The following is an 18,528-nucleotide window of genomic DNA, read 5'->3' on the forward strand; positions in this document are numbered from 1 at the left end:
CAAGTGGGGCTCACTGGTCAGTTCCTGGCTGGCCGGTAACGGCCTGCCCAGGCATAAAGGCTGTGACCCGCTCCGTGGCCAAAGCCAGCTGTGCTGCATGCGTGTGGGGGCAGGGGCCTGGGAGTGGGCGCAGGCTGGAGATAAAGGTCTCAAGCCCCACCAGACGAGTGGAGCATTCGGACACGCCTCGCTGTTTCAAGTGACCACTTTGAGGTCCTGGGCTCCCAAGGCAGACAGGTGAAGACCCCTTCAGTCCAAGACAGGTGTGCCTGTGGACCCCCACATCTTGGCTTGGGGCAAACCCCAGGATTCTGCCCAGAGATGGGTATGACCAGGCCTCAGAGCCCATTCTGAAGGACTGAAGGGGACAGAGACTGGCCACTTTCAAAAAGCCGAAAAATAATTCCTCTTTCCTTTCACTCAACCTCCAGGGAAGTCTATTTGGGACCCACCACCCCAGTACCTGTCTTAGGTCAAGGGAGGTTGGGCAGCTAAGTAAGGTGCCCACAGCTGAATGAGTTGGAACCAGTTGCTGTACCCAAGACAGTAGTGTGGCTGTGCCAGGCAGGGCCAGGGAAGAGGTGGAGGAGGGGCCGGGAGCCCCCCCCCCGCCTGCTTTGGGGGCACAGGTTGCCTCTGAGCATGTGCCTTGAGGGGGGGCCTCCAGGAGACCTGGGGCCTGAGCAGAAGGAAGAAAGGTGGCACTCCAGGCGAGGAGGGACCCTCTCTCTGTAGGATAGGCCCCTCTCAGAGCAGGCACTCCCCGCCTGCCGGGAAACAGGACACCTTGCAGGAGGGGCCAATGACGAACCAGGGCCTGGACAGCAGGCAGCTCGTTGGGGTGAGGATGACTGAGCAAGTGACTGGCGAGCCAGGGTGAAGCCCTGCGGTGGGGGAGGAGAGGTGGGGACAGGCCAGGCAGGGAAGCTGCGGTCTTTCTCGTGTCCTGGCCCCTCACCTCCTGCCTGACCTGTAGGTCCAGGCCAGGAGCCACTCATGGAGTTGCAGGGCAGGCAGGGACAGGCTGGCTGTGCACGACTGTGTGTGCAGGCGTGGGCATGTGTCCACCGCGTGGTCCAGACAAGTCATCAGGGTGGCCATACTTCTGGCTTAAAGGGGTTCCCACAACGAGGGGACAATGGAGCCTGCCAGCCAAGGGAGCCCCTCCCTCCTCCGCTGAGGCTCCCTGTGACTTGAACTGCCACCTGTCCTGTGTGGGGAGCATGTGGGGATCCCCCGGCAACGGATGTAAATGGACCCAGATGGGCACCTGCAGCCAGGCAGCCGAGCCCAGTGTGTACCCCTCCCACCCCAGACCCCACTCTGACGGGCCTGGGCCTCTTCTTGTCTTGCAGAACTGCAGCGAGAGGGAAGCATCGAGACTCTGAGTAACAGCTCGGGTTCCACAAGCGGCAGCATCCCAAGAAACTTCGATGGCTACCGGTCTCCGCTGCCCACCAATGAGAGTCAGCCCCTCAGCCTCTTTCCCACCAGCTTCTCGTAGGAACCAGCTCCCTGCCTCCCGCCAGCCGGCCCACTCACCTGCTGGGGAAAGAAGGAAAAGCACCCCACCGGCCTTCCCCATCGGTCTCTGCTCCTCTTTCACCACGCACCTTCCCCAAGCTTAGTGACAACAGCCACCCACCGTCCCTGGATGAGAAGGGACCCTTCTCCAAAGCACCTCGGTGCACTCTGACCCCGTTGGCAGGGCTGTGGCCGAGAGAGACTGCAGAAGCTCCGTTCCCCTCCTCTGTTCTCACACGATGTCCTGCATTGGATCCGCTTTTGTATTTTCTGACCATACCCCCGGGGGGCCACCTGCGGAGAGGGTGGATGGCCTGGCCAGGCATTTGGGCCCTGACTGGCCAACCCCAGCCCTCTCCTGGCTGTGGCTCACACGGCCCAGCCTCCCTGGGTGAACTGAGGCCCGGAGTATTAAGGAAAGAAAAAGAAAGGAGACACCCCCTTCCTCTTTTCTTTCCCCTTTGGCTCATCGGAAGGATTTATCTTTCTTGTTTGTAAGCCCTTTTACCCTGGTCCTGAACTGTTCAGGGAAGGAAACCGTGGTTACCAAGGCCTTGTCCAAAAGTGCACGTCTTGTCCAATAAACCACACTGCTGTCGGCGTCCATCCCTGAGTTGCTGGGGTCAGGATCCTCTGCAAGTGCCCAGCAGGTCCTGTGGGCCCGACAATGTGTCCCCGCTTCCAACACCTGCAGCCCTGACACGTGTAGCTTAGGGGAGGCATCAAGGGGACAGGAAGGAAAAGGAGAATGTTTGCTTTGGAATTGGGGGGAGGCCTGATTTAAATCCATTCTCCAACCTTCCTGCCTGTTCCAGAGCGGGTGAGCTCTGCGGCCACTACAGACCCAACACTCCTTGGCTGTGGCGGTTAGGGCCAGATGTGTGCTGGGCTGCTCTGAGGGGTCGGGGGCAACCTGAGGATCTGGCCTTATCAGGGCAAGGCACCTTGTGATGGCCTCTCTTTTCAAGGTCAGAAGGTAGGACAGTCAGGTGAACATGGGTCTCTTATGAACCCTGGCAGGAACCTTTGTTCCCCTTCCTCTTCCCAATTCTGGACCTAAAGTGAAGGGCAGGAAGGAGACAGGAGCAGGCGTGCAAAAAGCGGTGTCGAGCAGGAAGGAGAATGATGCTAGCCCTAGTCCCCACTTCCCTGAGACCCCAGAAAGGCCTGGGAGGATCAAAGGAAACCCACTGAGCCAGGTGTGCTTTGGGATGAAGTTTAATGTAACAGCTGCAGCAGAGTTGAGTTCACAAACAAGCAGACCTCCCCACCCAACTGTCCAGCAGGAGCTGGGGCAGTGCCTGGGGCCCCTGCCCCCTCACACACACCTCATCCAGTCCTGGCGCCCAAGACGAGATTCAATCTTCAGTTGCCTTCACCTGATCAGTTGGGCATGTTAGGAGAAGGGGGACCTGAATCGCACTAGGTTCCGTAGGTCCTGCATAGGGTGGCTAAAGCCAGTCCCTCCTGCCTGGGAACCTGCGGGGTGAGAAATCACATGGCAGAGTGAGGCATGCTGGAAGGTCAGGAGGCCTGGGCGAAGCTGGCAGGGGCTGCTGGAGGAGCAGCAGCGTCTCCCCATTGCAGCTGAATTGGAGACATTGATGCACTGCACAGTCTCCACCCCCAGCCAGAGCAGTGTTTCAGTCAGAAGGGGAGGGGAGGGAGGGCGCCACAAGGCTGCCGTGCACACTGCCCACAGGCCGGCTCCCTAGGGATGAGTCCAGAGCTCTAGGAAGGGTGAGCCCCTCTGAACCCACCCTAGGGCACGTGGATGGGGCAGAAATGGAGAGCCAGGAGCTTCCTCCAACCACGCAGGGAACTGGCTGGCAGCTTCGAGTCAGGAGTCCTCCCCGGCTCAGCCCTTTCCCTCCAGGGGGTGCAAACAGCTGCGGCCTTCTCCAGTCAGGGAAAGTGGTGGGTGTAGGGCTGGACTTGCTGGCTGAGCTTGCAGGACAATCTGGTTATTCATCTGTTCACAGCCAGGGCAACCCTTTGAGTATGTGGGGGGAGGGGGAGGATAAGAGAGGCCAGATAAGCTGGCCCCATGGCGGCTGCCACTGGAGCTGGGGTTATCAGAGAGGCCTTGGGCCTGGCCCCGGACTAATTGGGGAGGTTATGGACCCTGCCACAGCCTGTAATCAGCTGGAAGTGAGAGCTGGGCCCCAGAGTGGGGGGCCTTCCTGCCCACTGGCCATGGAGTGGCCAGCCTCCTAGCCTCCAGAGATAACACCCAGGGCAGTCTCTGCCTCGCCCCCAGCAGACCTCCAAGATGGCATCACCTAGGAGGCCAACAGAACATGCATCTAATTGTAGCCTCACCCCGTGACCTTGAGGAAGCCACATGACCTCGCTGATTCTCATAGCACCAACTACCTGCTCAACAGGCAAATTGCTATGGACTTTTCAGTTTGATGGAGGAGTCTTCATGGTCTTTGAGGAGGCTGATTGATGGGAGCTGCATGGCAACTCCAGGAGGGAGGTCACTGTCTGGGATCCATGTGAGAAAGGGCCCAGTGGTCCCAGGCAGATTCAGGCACACAGTGCCCCGGCTAACACTGTGTCTGCTCCTCTGGAAGCAAGTGGGGGCCAGAGCAGGCAGCTGCCAGTCTGGGATTGGAGCTGGCTTCTCATTGCCGATTTTCCTGATGTTTGCATGTCAGAGAATCTCCAAACTGGGAGGTCCCTAACAGAGCACTGTTTGGTCCTCCTGTTGCAGAGAAGAGGAAGCCCCAGAGCAGGCCCAGGCCTTGCCTGAGGTCACAAAGTCACACCATCCTTCTGCTGATGCCTCCTTGCTGCCTCACCTGCCCTTGCCGGTTTCCTTAAAGAAGGCCATTCTGTGCTGACCTGCACCCTCTCCCAGATTCAAGACTGCTCAGCCCTGTCCCCTAGCCCTAAGAGCTTCCAACTCCGGCCCCTGACTGACTTTGAAGCTACTCCCTTGTCCCTGAGTGACAGGGAAGGCAGCCCCCTTCCTGTAGACCTAGAGCTGGAAACCCTAGGGGCCAAGGAAGAGAGCATCCTGAATGTCTTGTATTCATGACAAGAGCCCAGCCTGAGGACGGGGCCAGAGTCTCAATCTTGCCTTCCAGCAACAGCAGGGTTAGCTTCAGGGGCAGCAACAACATTAGCGCCTCACTCACTGCGCAGATTCCAGAGTTTCTGCACCAGTAGCTGTGTGGCCTTGGGCGGCTCTCTGTACCTCTGGGCTTCGGGGTCCTCTGTAAAGGAGGGGTAGGGAACATGCTCTGTAGAAGAGCAAGTAGGCCGAAGCAGGCAAAGAGGAAGCTGCAGGTCAAAGGGCAAAAGGTTGGTTTGAGACCAAAGGCTGATCGGACCGCCAGGTAGCGCTTCTGAGGGGAGAAGGGCAGCCGGTGCGGCGCAGCTGGAGCCCAGAACGCCGGGCGCTGCCCGCGAAGCTGCCCCAGGCCCGCTCCCTGCGGAAGCGTTTTCAAAAGCAAATCGGGAGCCCGGTGAGCACTCAGCGCCGACCAGCCCCGCCCTCTCCGAGCAGGTGGACTGGTCCTGGGGGTCCTTCCAGCGCTTTGCCCGCTTTCTTAAGCCACAGGCAGCAGGGGCTGTTCACACCGCGTGATCTCAGATACCCACACCCGTGACCTCACACCCCTGCACGTCCATGCACACGCAGGTTCACAGATGTGCATTTCACTTTTCACAACCCCGTGTTACAACAGGACAGCTGGGACCCGCAGACCCCGATTCCGCGGCAGTGAAATGTCTGGAGATCCCGGGGTTATGGGACCCCAGACCTCTGGGGAGATCGTTCAAAGTCCGGCGGAGACACGTCCTCAGTTGCCGACTCAGGTGCAGAGCGACACCTCTCGCGAGGGCCAAGTCTGTCCCGGGCCGAGCGGCCAGGCTGGGGCCTCGCCCTAGCAGGCGATGGCTGCCCAGACCTAATCGGAAGAAGTGGCCCCGCCGCCTATCCTGGCTTAAGGCCGGGGCCACGACGCGGCCGGGAAGAGGTCGCGCCTCCTGCTCTCCCGCGCCTCCCCCCGCCGCGAGCCCGGTCCCAGCCACTTGGCCCGACCCTGCACCGGGTAATTGGGTCGGGAGGGAGGCGACGGGCGGGCGGCGACTCCAGGGAGACTACGCGCCTGTCAGCCGCAATTTGTCTAAGTGGACGGGACTGGCCGGGCCGCAGCGGGCCGGGGTCATCCAGGCCGCGGCCCCCACCCCAGTCAGACCCGGGGCGGCGGGGGAGCCAGCCCCGGTCGCTAAACGGGGCTGGCTGGCGCCAAGGCTCCGCGAGGCGCGGGTCCGGCCTAACAGCCGGGGATGGGAAGCCACTGCGAGTCCGCTCTCGCCCCTACGCGCACACGACACGCTGAGACCCGGACGACACCTCCAGGGCTGGTGACACCCTCAGGGCCACACGCGCTACCGGAGCTCAGCCTGGGCGCACTCGCAGGCGGCTGTGCGCTCACACCAGCCTCACGCCAGCACCCGGTTACCCGGGCGCACGTCCCTTCTGCCCCAAGGCCACACATCCTCGAGCCGTCCGTGCAGGCTCACGCAAATGCACTCCAGTCACACACCAAAGGCACTGGCGGGGACCAACCGGGGGAAGGTCCTAGCAGTGTCCTTTGGGGCCCAGGGCAGACGGGCCACCCAGACGGCTTCGGACCGCGGCACCACCAGGCCCAGGCCGCCCTGGCCCGGTTTCCCTATTGACGGAGCGCGGGAACCGCTGAGCGCGCGCAAAGGAAGGGAGGCGGGGACGCCTGCGCCCGCCCGACGCCCCGAACCAGGGGAGCCGGGGGAGGGAGGGGCGGCTGAGCGCGCGTCCCCCACCCGTCTGCGGGGCTCGGCCGATGTGAAGTGACAGGGGCCGGAGCTTTGTTGTGCAGCCTCGGCCGCCTGGCGCCAGCCGCCCCCGCCCGTGCCCTCCCCCTCCAGCCCTGGGCTGCTCGCGAGGCGCCCCCCGGGGCCTCTTAAAGAGACACGCACTCTCTGCCCTGGGGACCCCCCAGAGGCGCCTGTTCCCGGGAGGAGGAAGAGGGGTAGACCCAGGTGGGGGAGGGGCGGCCGGGAGCCGGGCTGCGTGAGGCGCCGCTCAGAGGCCGCAGGAGCTTCCCCTGAGCGGGTTTTCGATGAGCCAAGGATATTCCTTGCGGGAGTTTGGCCAGAGGTTGGAGGGCAGATTCAGAATCTTGAGAGTGGCTGTAGCAGAACCTTGGGTTCGCTGCGGCCTCCTAGGGACTGGAGGCAGGACGGGACAGACGGAGGGGGCTGTCGTAGAAAGAGCCCGTGGCCGCCGCAGGACAGGTCCGAGGTCCAGTTCCTCTGGTAGGAGGGGTCGTGGCCCCCAAATGCAACCTCTGCACCGCCGCCACCGCGCGTCTTGGGCAAATAACGCAGGCAAGTGTGTATCAAACTCCCTGGGCCTTAAACCCCTGGACCAGCTACGGACCTTGCCCAGGAAAATGTTCAAATTGAACCCAGTTAGGGGTACACATTCTTAGAAGTACGAAAGAACGTGCACACACACGACTTTGCAAATGTATTCACGGATTCCCAGGCCTCTGCTAGGATTCCCGGCTAAGGATCGCTGCCCTGTCTGCTCTCTGGTCACCTGGCCGGTGGCGCACACCTGTGCGCACACATCCTTCCCCGAGGGCCCCCTCCTGCCCGAGACGGAGCCCACAGGCTTTGCCTGAGCGAAACTGCAACGGATCCTGACGCGGCCCCGCAGAGCGCACGGCGAGGAGGAGAAGGCTCGTTCCGGACAGAGAGGGGGCACCAAGTGAGGAACGACCCACCCGGGAGCGAGGTGCTGAAGAAAAGCCCTATGGGAGCTGTGCCCATTTAAACGCTGGGTAGGGGGAGTTTCGAGACTGCCGGGGCCGCACCGGAAAAACAGAAAAAATGGTCGCGTGGGTCAGACAGCTCCAGCAGGTCCCGAACTCGAACTGCCCGGGGCGCTCAGGCTTTACGTTCCGGGCCTGCCTGCACGGCGACCAGGCGCCCTTAGACCGAGTGCGCAGCGGACAGGCAGGCGGCCCGGACGCCGCTGGGTGCGGGCTGCACTCGGCCACCGCGCGGGCGCAGGGCCGGCTCGGCTCACCCGCACTCGCGTTCGTTGTGCCTGCAGGAGTGTCGCCCACGTCTAGTAGTGAGTGGTCCGCTTGTCCTTCGGACGGCGACAGCCAGGCATCTGAGTGTCGGCGCCGGAGCGCGATTCAAGCAGGTGTGTGGCCGCTCCAGTCCCTAGGAGGCCGCCTTAAACTGCGGCTCCCGCTGCGCGCCGAGGGCACCACGGCCCAGGGGGTGTGTAACACACACACATACGCACGCACGCACGCACACTTCGCGGGGTGAGAGGAATCCCGGGGCTGCGGCGCAACGAAGGCTGAATGGGAAGAGCAGGTTCGGCCACGGGCGGTGGGGGGTTCGGTCACAGGTGCGCGCAGCCCCCCCCTCCCCCACTGCCCGGCGCTGGCGGACTTGGGCGACGCGCGCCCGCGAAAGCCGGAAACTCCGGAAAGCGGCGGCGAGCCGCTGGGGGATGTCAGTGTTTAGGGTGCGGGAGACTGGCGCCTCCGGTACCGGGTGCGGCGAAAATTCGCTGGGTTGCGGGTCAGGAGTCTGGGGGCCCAGGATGAGCCCGCGCGGTGCCGCCTGGTGCTCGGCGAGAGGCGGCCTCCCTTCCCAGCCCCGATGATCCGCTCTCCTGGCCCTCGGAGGCTCGGGGCTGGGTCGGGACGCAGACCGACGTCGGGTCGAGTTCAGGGCTCGCCCGGAACTCCAGGTTTCCGCAGAGCCTTCACTAAGGGTGGGCGCGGGCTGGGCGTCCCCGCGTTCCCCGAGTGCAAGGCCTGGAGCCCGCTCCCGCCCACGCCGGCCCCACCGGGCTCTGCCACCGCTCCACTCACCGGTTCCCGACACCTGGTTCCGCTCCGGGACCTCCGCTGCCCACGCCTCCCGACTCGCCCGCCCACCGGCCTGTCTTCCCAGCGCCCGCAGCCTCCCTCCGGAGCGCAGGGGCCCCGGGCAGCGCCGCGGCCGGGAGCGGGGTCGGAGGCCAAACTGGGGCGCGGGCCAGAGCGTCCGGGCTGCCGGGCACGGGAGGAGGGCGCCCCCTCTCCTCTCGGGGCCGTGTCAATGCTTTGCACTTGGGGCTGGCGTGCGGCTGGGGGTCCTTTCCTAGGGCCCGGAGACCCGGGCGCCCCCCGCCCCAGGCCCGTTCCGCGGGTCCGGTCGGCCCGCCGGCTTCCCAGTCCGAGCGCAGGAAGCCTCCGGCACCGGCGCAGGGTGGGGGCCCGGGCAGGGGGAGGGGTCTCGGGCTCGCTGGCTCGTCATTGGTTAATATTTTATTCTGTTGACATGTTTTCTTACTGCTGAGGCTTCCGACACCTTCTCCCCGGCCCCCCCTCCCGGCCGGAGCTTGGCCTGAGCTGTCAAAACCCCGCCCCCGGAGACCCACAATTGGTCCAAAAAGCGTAAAATCAGCAATCAAGGGGGGCCTGGCTCGTTAGCGCAGGGGACCCGAGCAGGGCAGGACATGTGAGATAGTCACAGTTTTCCAGAGATCACGACAAGATCTAACCAGTCGCGCGTGGTCCCCGGCGCCGGAGCGGGCCAGCCCAGCCCAGCCCCGCGCAGAGCCCCCGCCACCCCCGCGCCCAGAGCCCCGCGCCCCTCGCCGCGCGCCGGACGGGGAGCCGGGAGGAGCCGCCGCCGCGCTCGCCACCCGGGTCGCCCTTCCGCCTCGCGCGCCGCCGCCTGGGCCGGGGGTCCGAGCCCCGCGCCCCCGGCCCCGGCCCCCGGGCGCCTGGGCCGGATGTCCCGATGAGAGAGCCGGCGCTGGCGGCCAGCGCCATGGCTTACCATCCGTTCCACGCGCCACGGCCGGCCGACTTCCCCATGTCCGCCTTCCTGGCGGCGGCGCAGCCCTCCTTCTTCCCCGCGCTCGCGCTGCCGCCCGGCGCGCTGGCCAAGCCGCTGCCCGACCCGGGCCTGGCGGGGGCGGCGGCCGTGGCGGCAGCGGCGGCGGCCGAGGCGGGGCTGCACGTCTCGGCACTCGGCCCGCACCCGCCCGCCGCGCATCTGCGCTCGCTTAAGAGCCTGGAGCCCGAGGACGAGGTGGAGGACGACCCCAAGGTGACGCTGGAGGCCAAGGAGCTGTGGGACCAGTTCCACAAGCTGGGCACCGAGATGGTCATCACCAAGTCGGGGAGGTAGGGCGGCCGGCCGGGGGCGCGAGGGCGGGCGGGCGGGGGACCCCACTGCGCCCGTGGGCGCCGAGCCCCTCGCTCCGGGCTCCCAGGTCGGCCCGGCGCTGCGCTTAGCTCCCTCAAGGAACCGAGTGGTTTTTCCTTTTTGGCATCGAGCGATATTTTAAGAACTAAATCATCAAAAGTCCCCGAATGGAGTAAAACGAAAACACGCTCCTAAAGAATAGTTCCGACTGTTCTGTGCCTCAAAGTGGAGGAGGCCCCAGTGCTCGGCTCCGGCGGGTCTCGCGGGTCTCGGCTGCCGCTTCCGAGCCCCGCCCGGCACCTTGCTCTCCTGCCTCCCGGTCCGGCTCGGACTCCGGGTCCCGCGGTGTCCGGACTTTCTTCCGACCCTGGAGCCCAGAACGCGACCCGCTCACCGCCAGACCCAGGCCGGCCGCTCCGTCCCCGACAGCGAGGCGGAGCGGGCCCAGGCGCAGCCCTGACCCGGCCGGGACCTTCGTCCGGGCCCGAGAACCGGGAGCTCAGGGCTCACACTCCGCCCCAGGCCTGGAAGCCAAAGAAAACCGCAGCCCCCGACTCCTCCAGCCTCCTTCGACCCAGCCGCCGAGAGCCCAGGCCTCAGGCTCGCCCTCTTCCCTCGAACTTCGGGGTCAGGGCAACCCAGTGCCTCCCGCCCCTCGAATCCTCTGGGTTTATTTCTGGGAGCTTCTGTCCCCAGTGGGTATACCCCTGAACAAATTTCGGGGAGATTCGAGAGAAGCAGGTGTATTTTCAGAGGATCTGGATTTCTTTCCTGGACATTGGCTTCCATCTCAGACAAGGGCGAGAGAGTCGCCAGACCCAGCACAGGGCCCAGGCAGAATTGGGATTTCCCAGGAGTAACCACCGCAAGTGGGGTCCCCCAAACCGCAATAGGGCAGAACAGTGAGCTCAGGGAAACCCAGACGGGGAAGCCGCAGGCGGGGGTGTGCGTCCAGGGGGTCCTGGGACCCACCACAGGGCCCCACGCCACCGTCCCCCGTTCCTTTCCTCGCAGGCGGATGTTTCCTCCGTTCAAGGTGCGAGTCAGTGGTCTGGACAAGAAGGCCAAGTACATCCTGCTGATGGACATTGTGGCCGCTGATGACTGCCGGTATAAATTCCACAACTCGCGCTGGATGGTGGCGGGTAAGGCCGACCCGGAGATGCCCAAGCGCATGTACATCCACCCGGACAGCCCGGCCACGGGAGAGCAGTGGATGGCCAAGCCTGTGGCCTTCCACAAGCTGAAGCTGACGAACAACATTTCCGACAAACACGGCTTTGTGAGTGTGCGGCCGGCTTGGGGGTGGGCAGGCAGGGGCTGCAGAGCAGGGTTGAGGTGTGAGGCAGGGGGTGTCCCCAGCGCCCCTGCCGTGTGGCTTACACAGGCTGAGCCTGGGTCCAGAGGGCTCTGGTCTTTGTGAGCCTGGGAACAGCAGGGTGGCGGCCGGGAAGCTCCAGGCTGCTCGCAACCTCGGCCTGGGTCGGGCCTTCGGAAAACCCTTCCTAGCGGCCTGTGGCATGCAGGTGTGCCTGGGACTCTGTGGCACAGACGCTGGTCTTCAGGTGCTCAGCTTGGGAGACCTGCCACGACCTCAACGTGTGCTCGCCCTTCTCCAAGAGCCGTGCCCCCATCCCTCTCCTCCGACTAGGAGATTTAAACCAGCCCCTAGACACCCTCTCTGAGGATCCCATCTCTCCTCCCAAAGACAGATGCCCGACCAGGAGTAGGGAATGTGGGGGTTCTCTCCTTTATCGCCTGAGCCAGGGCCCCAGTGAATGGGAGGGGGTTGTTCAAAAGGCAGAAGGGACGGCCTGTTCTGAGTTAGGGCAGCCCCTGGCCTCTGCGTTACCAGTCTTCCTTCCGTGGGTTTACTAGGGCTTAGCCGCGAGCCCAGGCAGAGAGGTTAAGAGTGGGCTCGTGGAGGGTTTTTGTTTTGTTTCATTTATTTCTGTTTTCAACGAAGGTGACTTTTTAAACGGAGAAAGAAACTGATAAAAGAACATTGAAAGGAAAAAGTGGAATGAAAATTATAAAGGAGAAAAAGAGCAGGGAAGGCAGGAGAAAATATCAAAGGGGGGGGCAGTGTTGTGGGAAAGCAGAACTATGTGAGAGACAGAATGGAAAGGGTTCAAGTCCCTAGAGAGTGGAAATGCTCCCGCCAAAGGCGGGGGGCTGCCGGCTGACCCTGCCCTCCCCGCAGACCATCCTGAACTCCATGCACAAGTACCAACCCCGCTTTCACATCGTGCGGGCCAACGACATCCTGAAGCTGCCCTACAGCACCTTCCGCACCTACGTGTTCCCTGAAACCGACTTCATCGCGGTCACTGCCTACCAGAACGACAAGGTGCGCGGGAGGGGGGACGGGCCCAGCCCCTGCACCGACGCCCCCGCACACACGCAGTCTCCAGCCCTCCACTTGCATCCGTCCGCAGCCCCCACCAACCCACCCCGCCCCTGACAGCCAGCTCCCCGAGCGCCCAGCCTCTGGCTTTTAAAGGCAGTGCGCACCGAGACCCCCCAGGCTCCCTCCCAAGTCCACGACACGTACACTCGCTCCCTGGGGCGCGCAACAGCTGGGCTCTCGCTGGGGTGGAGATGTTTACTTAGCAATTAGCAGAGACTTCGGGCCCTCGCGGACAATTTTACATTTCATTCGTTTATTTCTTGGCTCAGGGATGGGAATTTAAATGGAGAGAGGGTGCCTGAGGCGATCTGCCCAGGCTCTCCCGCTGCTTAGGAACCCGGCGCTAGCAACCTGGGGCCCAACTTTCTCCCGGGGGAGCCAGAGGTTGGGACAGGCGACACAACCCCCAAAGTAAACCCCCTTTGGGCCAGTCCAGGCCCAAGACCTTTTGGGAGACGCTTGGAGACTTTTCCTTCAAGCCAAAGCGCTTTTTTCTGCTTAATGCCTTTCTACACCTTCTCTCCAAAGGGGCAAAGAACCACCCCCAATAGCTCTGTGTCGGTGTGCCCCGTCCCGGGGAATGACAGGGTCCAGAGTGCCCTGACATCCTCCTTTCTGTCTCTGAGCCGAAGTGTGAGATCGAGCATGTGTGCACCATTTGGGGTGCTAGGATGCGTGTGGAAGCACGTGTATTCGTTTGTTCTGGTGGCATTTGTTTTTTTCTGTGTGTACTTGCGTGTACGTGGGCCTGCGAGTGTGACTTGTTTTTTTTCTGTGTCTACGGACCTGCGTGTGCGCTGCGGTCTCAGGTGCCGGGCTCGTTGCGCGCCTGAGCCTGTGCAAGCTGGGGCAGATTTCGACTCTGTGCTCACAGCTCTGGGCCTGTGTGTGCGAGCTGAGCGATTCCGCTTCCAGCACTTTGAAGGAGAGACCCGGTCGCTTTCCGCGAGGCCCGCCCGCCGGCCTCACCTCGCCTTTGGGTTCAGAGCTGCCCATCCCAGGTGGGCGGGTACCAAGTAGACACTCTCGGGCTCTCCTGCGGGCCGGCAGCCGCTGACCTCTGGGTGACCCAGACCAGGCTCGAAGAACTGCGTCCTGACCTGGTGCCGCCCCCTTGGTCCCCGCAGATCACTCAGCTGAAGATCGACAACAACCCGTTTGCCAAGGGCTTCCGGGACACCGGGAACGGCAGGAGGGAGAAAAGGTGAGGGACGCCCCGGGTCGCTCCGCAGCGGGTGCCTGGGGAGCAAAACGTGAAGGTGGGTGCGCGCCCCTCTGACCCACGCCCTCCGTTTATCCCCAGGAAGCAGCTGACGCTGCCTTCGCTGCGCTTGTACGAAGAACACTGCAAGCCGGAGCGCGACGGCGCCGAATCCGACGCCTCGTCTTGCGACCCTCCCCCCGCACGGGACCCGCCACCGTCCCCGGGCGCAGCGCCCAGTCCCCTCCGCCTGCACCGGACCAGAGGTGAGGGGCCGGCGGTCGGACCAGGGGTGCGGGAAGGGGAACGGGAGGGTCTCCTCCGGGCGCTGGCTGCCTCTTCGCTCGACGTCAGGCTAACCCTTGAGGCCCGGAGAAGCGTTCAGTGCGGCTGGGACGGGGCTTCCCAAACGGACGCCCCAGTAAGGAGGGTGCCTCGTAGTCAGAAGATCCAGCTGGACTCCGGGCTGGGTTCCTGGCGCTGTGTGACTCCGCAGTAAAGGACACTTCACAGGGCTCAGAGTCTCCCACCAAACAGAAGGAGACTTGCATTTGGTGACCGACGAGGATCTAGAAGCCATCGACTTGCCCTCCCCGACAACAGGCCTTTCCAAGTCTCTCCAACGTGCCCCAGACAACGGGAACTCCTTTGGGAGCCTTTGGGTCTCTCTTCCCAAGCTCCCTTAACCCCATGCTCCCCTCTTCCTGCAGCCGAGGACAAGTCGTTCGCCGCAGACAGTGACCCAGAACCCGAGAGGCTGAGCGAGGAGCGCGCGGGACCCGCGCTAGGCCGCAGCCCGGCCCTGGACGGCAGCAGCCCCCCTCGCTTGACGGAACCTGAGCGTGCCCGGGAGCGGCGCAGCCCGGAGAGGAGCAAGGAGCCGACGGAGGGCGGCGGGGACGGCCCCTTTGGTCTGCGGACCCTAGAGAAGGAGCGGGCCGAAGGCCGGAGGAAGGACGAGGGGCGCAAGGAGGCGGGTGAGGGCAAGGAGCCCAGCCTGGCGCCGCTGGTGGTGCAGACAGACAGCGCGTCCCCCCTGGGCGCCGGCCACCTCCCGGGACTGGCTTTCTCCGGCCATCTTCACGGGCAGCAGTTTTTCGGGCCACTGGGAGCTGGCCAGCCGCTCTTTCTGCACCCGGGACAGTTCGCCATGGGCCCTGGAGCCTTCTCCGCCATGGGAATGGGTCACCTGCTGGCCTCGGTGGCGGGCGGCAGTGGCAGTAGCGGAGGCGGCGGGCCGGGGGCCTCCACCGGGCTGGACGCAGGCGGGCTGGGCCCCGCCGTCAGTGCAGCGAGCACCGCGGCGCCTTTCCCGTTCCACCTCTCCCAGCACATGCTGGCATCTCAGGTAAGGCCTGTGATCTGGTGACATCAGGATGGAGGGAGGAGGAGCAGCGTGCGTTGCCGGGGCAGGCTCAGGGCTTAGGGCGCTCTGAGATTCCACGGCCAAGGACTCGTCCTGGGGAGACCTGATGTACACTCTCTAGGACTCTAGGTGCAGAGTCTGGCCAGGGCGCTCCTTCTGACTCCTGTGTGACCTTGGGCAAGTCCCTGGCCCTCTCTGGGCCTTCTGCCTTCTCTATAAGCACAACATAGAATGAGACGCCCATTAGATTCTTCCAGCTCTGACAGACTGGGGCTGCCCCTGGCCTTTGTGAAGTCCACTTTCCTGGCCTCAGGACCTTCTCCTTCGGGTCAAAGACCTTCCACTCACTGCAAATCCCGAAAAGCCACAAAAGTGTTTCGAAATATTTTCTGGACGATTGACCACCAAAATGACCCACCTCCAGATGCCTTTTTCAGGCCCTCCAGGAAGTCCCCTGACCTGACAAAGGGCAAGTCGGTTCCACCTTGGGTCTCCTAACCCCCCAGCCATGCATCTTTGGGAAAAGGAGCTCAGTTCCCCAGGCCCAGGTTGGGATTCTGAGCCCCCAGGGGAGAGTTCGTTAGACAGTGGCCAGCAGCAAAGCAAGGAGATCGGATGGGGCAGGCGGCCTCTTTGGTTGCTTGGGGGGAATATTCCCTGTGGAAAGACTTGGATTCTCTTCATTCATTTTCTTCCCTCTGAGGTTTCTGGCAAATTGAACCCTTGAGATCATATCTTACGGGAAGGAAAATAGGAGTTCAGGTCTGAGAAGGCTGCTTTGGTTTAGAAGCAAATATTTTTTTTAAGTGGGGGATGAGACTTTAAACAGGTTTGAAAGAGTTCAATGGGGGGGGGGTGTGGAGCAAGTGTGGGAGGCACTAACATCACATATCCAGGACTCTGAGCTGGCAAGGAAGCTTCTGGAAAACGGAGTTCTGGGTCTGGGGGTGGAATCTGAACCCTTGGTTCTGTATGTACGTGAATGTCTCCTCCCCAGACGAATTCTGGTGAGGAGCATAGGCATCGCAGAGGTCACGAAGAAGTCACGGCTGCTAGCACAGCCTGATCGACAGGTGCATGGTTCGGGTGAGCGCACCCAGCACTCGGGAGGTGCCACTTGGGGTACCGCTCGTGGTTGAGGACCCAGGCCAGGGCAGCCCACCCTTAGCCATCAGGTAGAGCCAAATCCTGGGAGAACTGACACCTCCCTCCTTCCTCCCAACTGGAGATGCCAGGCCTGAATGCCCAGTAGGACTTGACCTTCTAGGAAGGATATTTTTTCATTTCTGACTAAGCTCCTTCTTTTTTTCCTCCCGGCCTGAGCCAGGCCTGAGTCTCCGGAGAAGCCCAGTGCAGTCAGCTCCCTGCCCTCCTCCCCGTACCCACATACTCTGGGGAGCGAGCCATTATTTCAAAGGTCAGATAATCCAAAAGTCGGCCTCACGGACTCAGGCGGTGTTTATCCAAGGTTTCCTGGCTACTGTGCTCTCCCCAAGAGAAAGGCTGCATTCCTTCCTCAGCTGCCACGGAGGTGCAGCCAGGAGTTCTTTAGAGCATATTCGGGCCAGTTTGTGAACTGACTGGCATCTGTGCCCTTCTCTTGGCCCGGGCAAAGACCTCTGAGCAGGTGGACAGGCAGGAGAAGAATTTACAAAGCTCCTCCCCCATACCTGCACTTCCTCAGCCCTTTGGGGGCGACTGCAGGGCTCGGGAGGACGCTGTTCTACCTGAGCAGAGCAGCCAAAGCTGACTGCTTGCCACCTGGCCCTACCCCTGCACTATTTCCTCCCTCAAGGCCTTTGCCTATGCTAGTTCAGCCACCTGGAATGTCCTTCTCCTTACTCCTGCTGGCACAGAGCTTGATGGTGCCAGGCCTTTGTGTCGACCTGCAGTGAGCTGTGGGCGTGCAGGCGCAGGTCTGACTGCACTGCTAGGGGTCCTAGTGGCTTGCGCTCTGGCCTTCTGTTCCTGAAACCGCAGGGCAAGGAGTTCTAGTCGTAGCACCTCCCCACCCCCCCCCCCAGCGCCAAGCTCACCCTCAGGGACACCTCAGGCAGCATGCCTAACCCTTGTGGTGTTCTGTTTTTGTTGTTGTTTTTTCCAGGGAATCCCAATGCCTACTTTCGGAGGCCTCTTCCCGTACCCTTACACCTACATGGCAGCCGCGGCTGCAGCCGCCTCCGCTTTGCCAGCCACCAGTGCTGCCGCCGCCGCTGCTGCCGCCGCCGGCTCCCTCTCCCGGAGCCCCTTTCTGGGCAGCGCCCGGCCCCGTCTGCGCTTCAGCCCCTACCAGATCCCGGTCGCCATCCCGCCTAGTACTAGTCTCCTCACCACTGGGCTGGCGGCGGAGGGCTCCAAGGCTGCAGGCAGCAACAGCCGGGAGCCCAGCCCGCTGCCTGAGCTGGCTCTCCGTAAAGTCGGGGCTCCGCCCCGTGGTGCCCTGTCGCCCAGCGGCTCAGCCAAAGAGGCGGCCAGTGAACTGCAGAGCATCCAGAGACTGGTGAGTGGGCTGGAGAGCCAGCGAGCCCTCTCCCCGGGCAGGGAGTCTCCCAAGTGAGGGGGCTGCCCAGCTACTCCGCTGCCACGAAGGCCTCCCGGGCTGCCTGCCCTTGCTGCTTGGGACCTGTACAGCACAGAATGGGTATTTATTTAAATAAAGGAGCAAAAGTGGGCTGCAACAGCGGAATAGAGCCCTGACCAGCCGGCGGGGGCCAGGGACACATCCCTGGGTCTCACAAGGAATCCTGCTCCCGGGATCACAGTCGCTTTAGAGCCACTGGACTGGGTCCAGATTTGCTCCGGTGTCAAGGCGGCATCGTCCGGGGGGCACCTCCGGGTCCTCCAGCGCTGTGGGGAGACCTCGTGCCAGGCCAGTGGTCTCATCAGGAGCCAGAAGGTGCAGGGTTTCTCTCGGGGTGGGAGCTTCGGAGGGAGCCCCAGAAGGCCTTAGCCTCCTGCCCGGACCGCTTGAGAACCTGGGATGAGGGATGCGGGGGTCAGTGAGGACCGAAGGCAGTGTAGACTCGATCTGGGAGGGACCTGTTCTTTTAGTCCTCCCACCCCTTCCCCGCCCCAGACAGGCGCCCCTTCTACCCCGGGGTCTGCGGAGTCAGTGGCACTTCTGCCTTGAGTCCCCAGGGGGGAAAAAGATATTTATGAAATAAATGGTAATTTGTGTAAATAAGCTTTAAGATTCCCAGAATATGCAAATTGGTATTAATTTATTCAAAAGTGTACATTGCTGTGTACATAATATTTAGAGATTAACTCATAGCATTTAAAATTTTTTCATTTTACATGAGCATCTATATTGTACAGGGCTGGTGGGCGGTGGTCCTTGGCTGCAGGCGGAAGGCCCGACCCCGGAGGAGCTCCCACCCCGCCAGCCCCTCGGCCCCTCCGCCCGGGCTTTGCTCGCCTGGCCCCCGGGCTCCACCTCAGGTTTTCACTTTTCGCTCTGGAGTGAGACGAAACGAAAAAAAGAAAGAAAGAAAAGTAAAGGAAAAGAAAAGAGAGAAAACAATAAAACGCGAGAAAAACAATAAAACGCTACACTGCGAAGTGAACGGCGCTGTGCGCTCTGTGGGCCGCGCGGGGCTGGGGCGCAGCAAGCGCGCTAGGAGGGACTGGAGGCGGGAACAGCAGGCCGGGCGCCCGGGGCTCGGCGGCAGCCGCCTCCCGGGGGCGACAGCGCGGCGGGGCAGCGGGCGGAGCCGCGAGGCCGGGCGGCGCCCCTGCGGGCCGCAGGCTGGGCTACGAGGCGCCGAACCTCCTGGAGCCCCGCGCGCTCCGAGCGCGCCG

The 18,528-nt window shown here is 62.8% G+C and overlaps 2 protein-coding genes across 6 annotated transcripts in view; both read left to right on the forward strand.

Moving 5' to 3' along the window:
• BCAS3 (BCAS3 microtubule associated cell migration factor) overlaps positions 1-2,130 on the forward strand; it is a 494,341-nt gene extending 492,211 nt beyond the window's left edge. For 2 of the 5 annotated variants that reach the window (XM_037069813.1, XM_037069812.1), the window contains exon 25: positions 1,356-1,504. In XM_037069813.1, the coding sequence (XP_036925708.1) occupies positions 1,356-1,504 (149 nt within the window). Of the gene's footprint in view, positions 1-1,355 lie in introns of all 5 variants that reach the window. The other 3 variants (XM_037069810.1, XM_037069816.1, XM_037069814.1) reach the window with 2 other exon arrangements.
• Positions 2,131-9,227: 7,097 nt separating this feature from the next.
• On the forward strand, positions 9,228-18,209 carry TBX2 (T-box transcription factor 2). The gene is made up of 7 exons (XM_037069817.1): positions 9,228-9,728; positions 10,765-11,032; positions 11,954-12,100; positions 13,288-13,364; positions 13,464-13,627; positions 14,072-14,709; positions 16,832-18,209. Exons 1-7 carry the CDS (start codon positions 9,340-9,342, stop codon positions 17,282-17,284), a joined length of 2,136 nt encoding a protein of 711 aa, XP_036925712.1. The 5' UTR covers positions 9,228-9,339; the 3' UTR covers positions 17,285-18,209.
• Positions 18,210-18,528: the final 319 nt, after the last annotated feature.

Source organism: Sturnira hondurensis, unplaced genomic scaffold (genome assembly GCF_014824575.4).
Source record: "Sturnira hondurensis isolate 20B ecotype Veracruz unplaced genomic scaffold, ASM1482457v3 Scaffold0018728, whole genome shotgun sequence".
Taxonomy (NCBI): domain Eukaryota; kingdom Metazoa; phylum Chordata; class Mammalia; order Chiroptera; family Phyllostomidae; genus Sturnira; species Sturnira hondurensis.

Excerpts from the sequence above, each read along its gene's own strand:
- TBX2 (XM_037069817.1), top strand. The coding sequence starts at position 9,340 with ATGAGAGAGCCGGCGCTGGCGGCCAGCGCCATGGCTTACCATCCGTTC. Across the intron at positions 11,033-11,953 it reads TTTCCGACAAACACGGCTTT|ACCATCCTGAACTCCATGCA; the intron begins GTGAGTGTGCGG and ends CCCTCCCCGCAG. Across the intron at positions 14,710-16,831 it reads AGCACATGCTGGCATCTCAG|GGAATCCCAATGCCTACTTT; the intron begins GTAAGGCCTGTG and ends TGTTTTTTCCAG.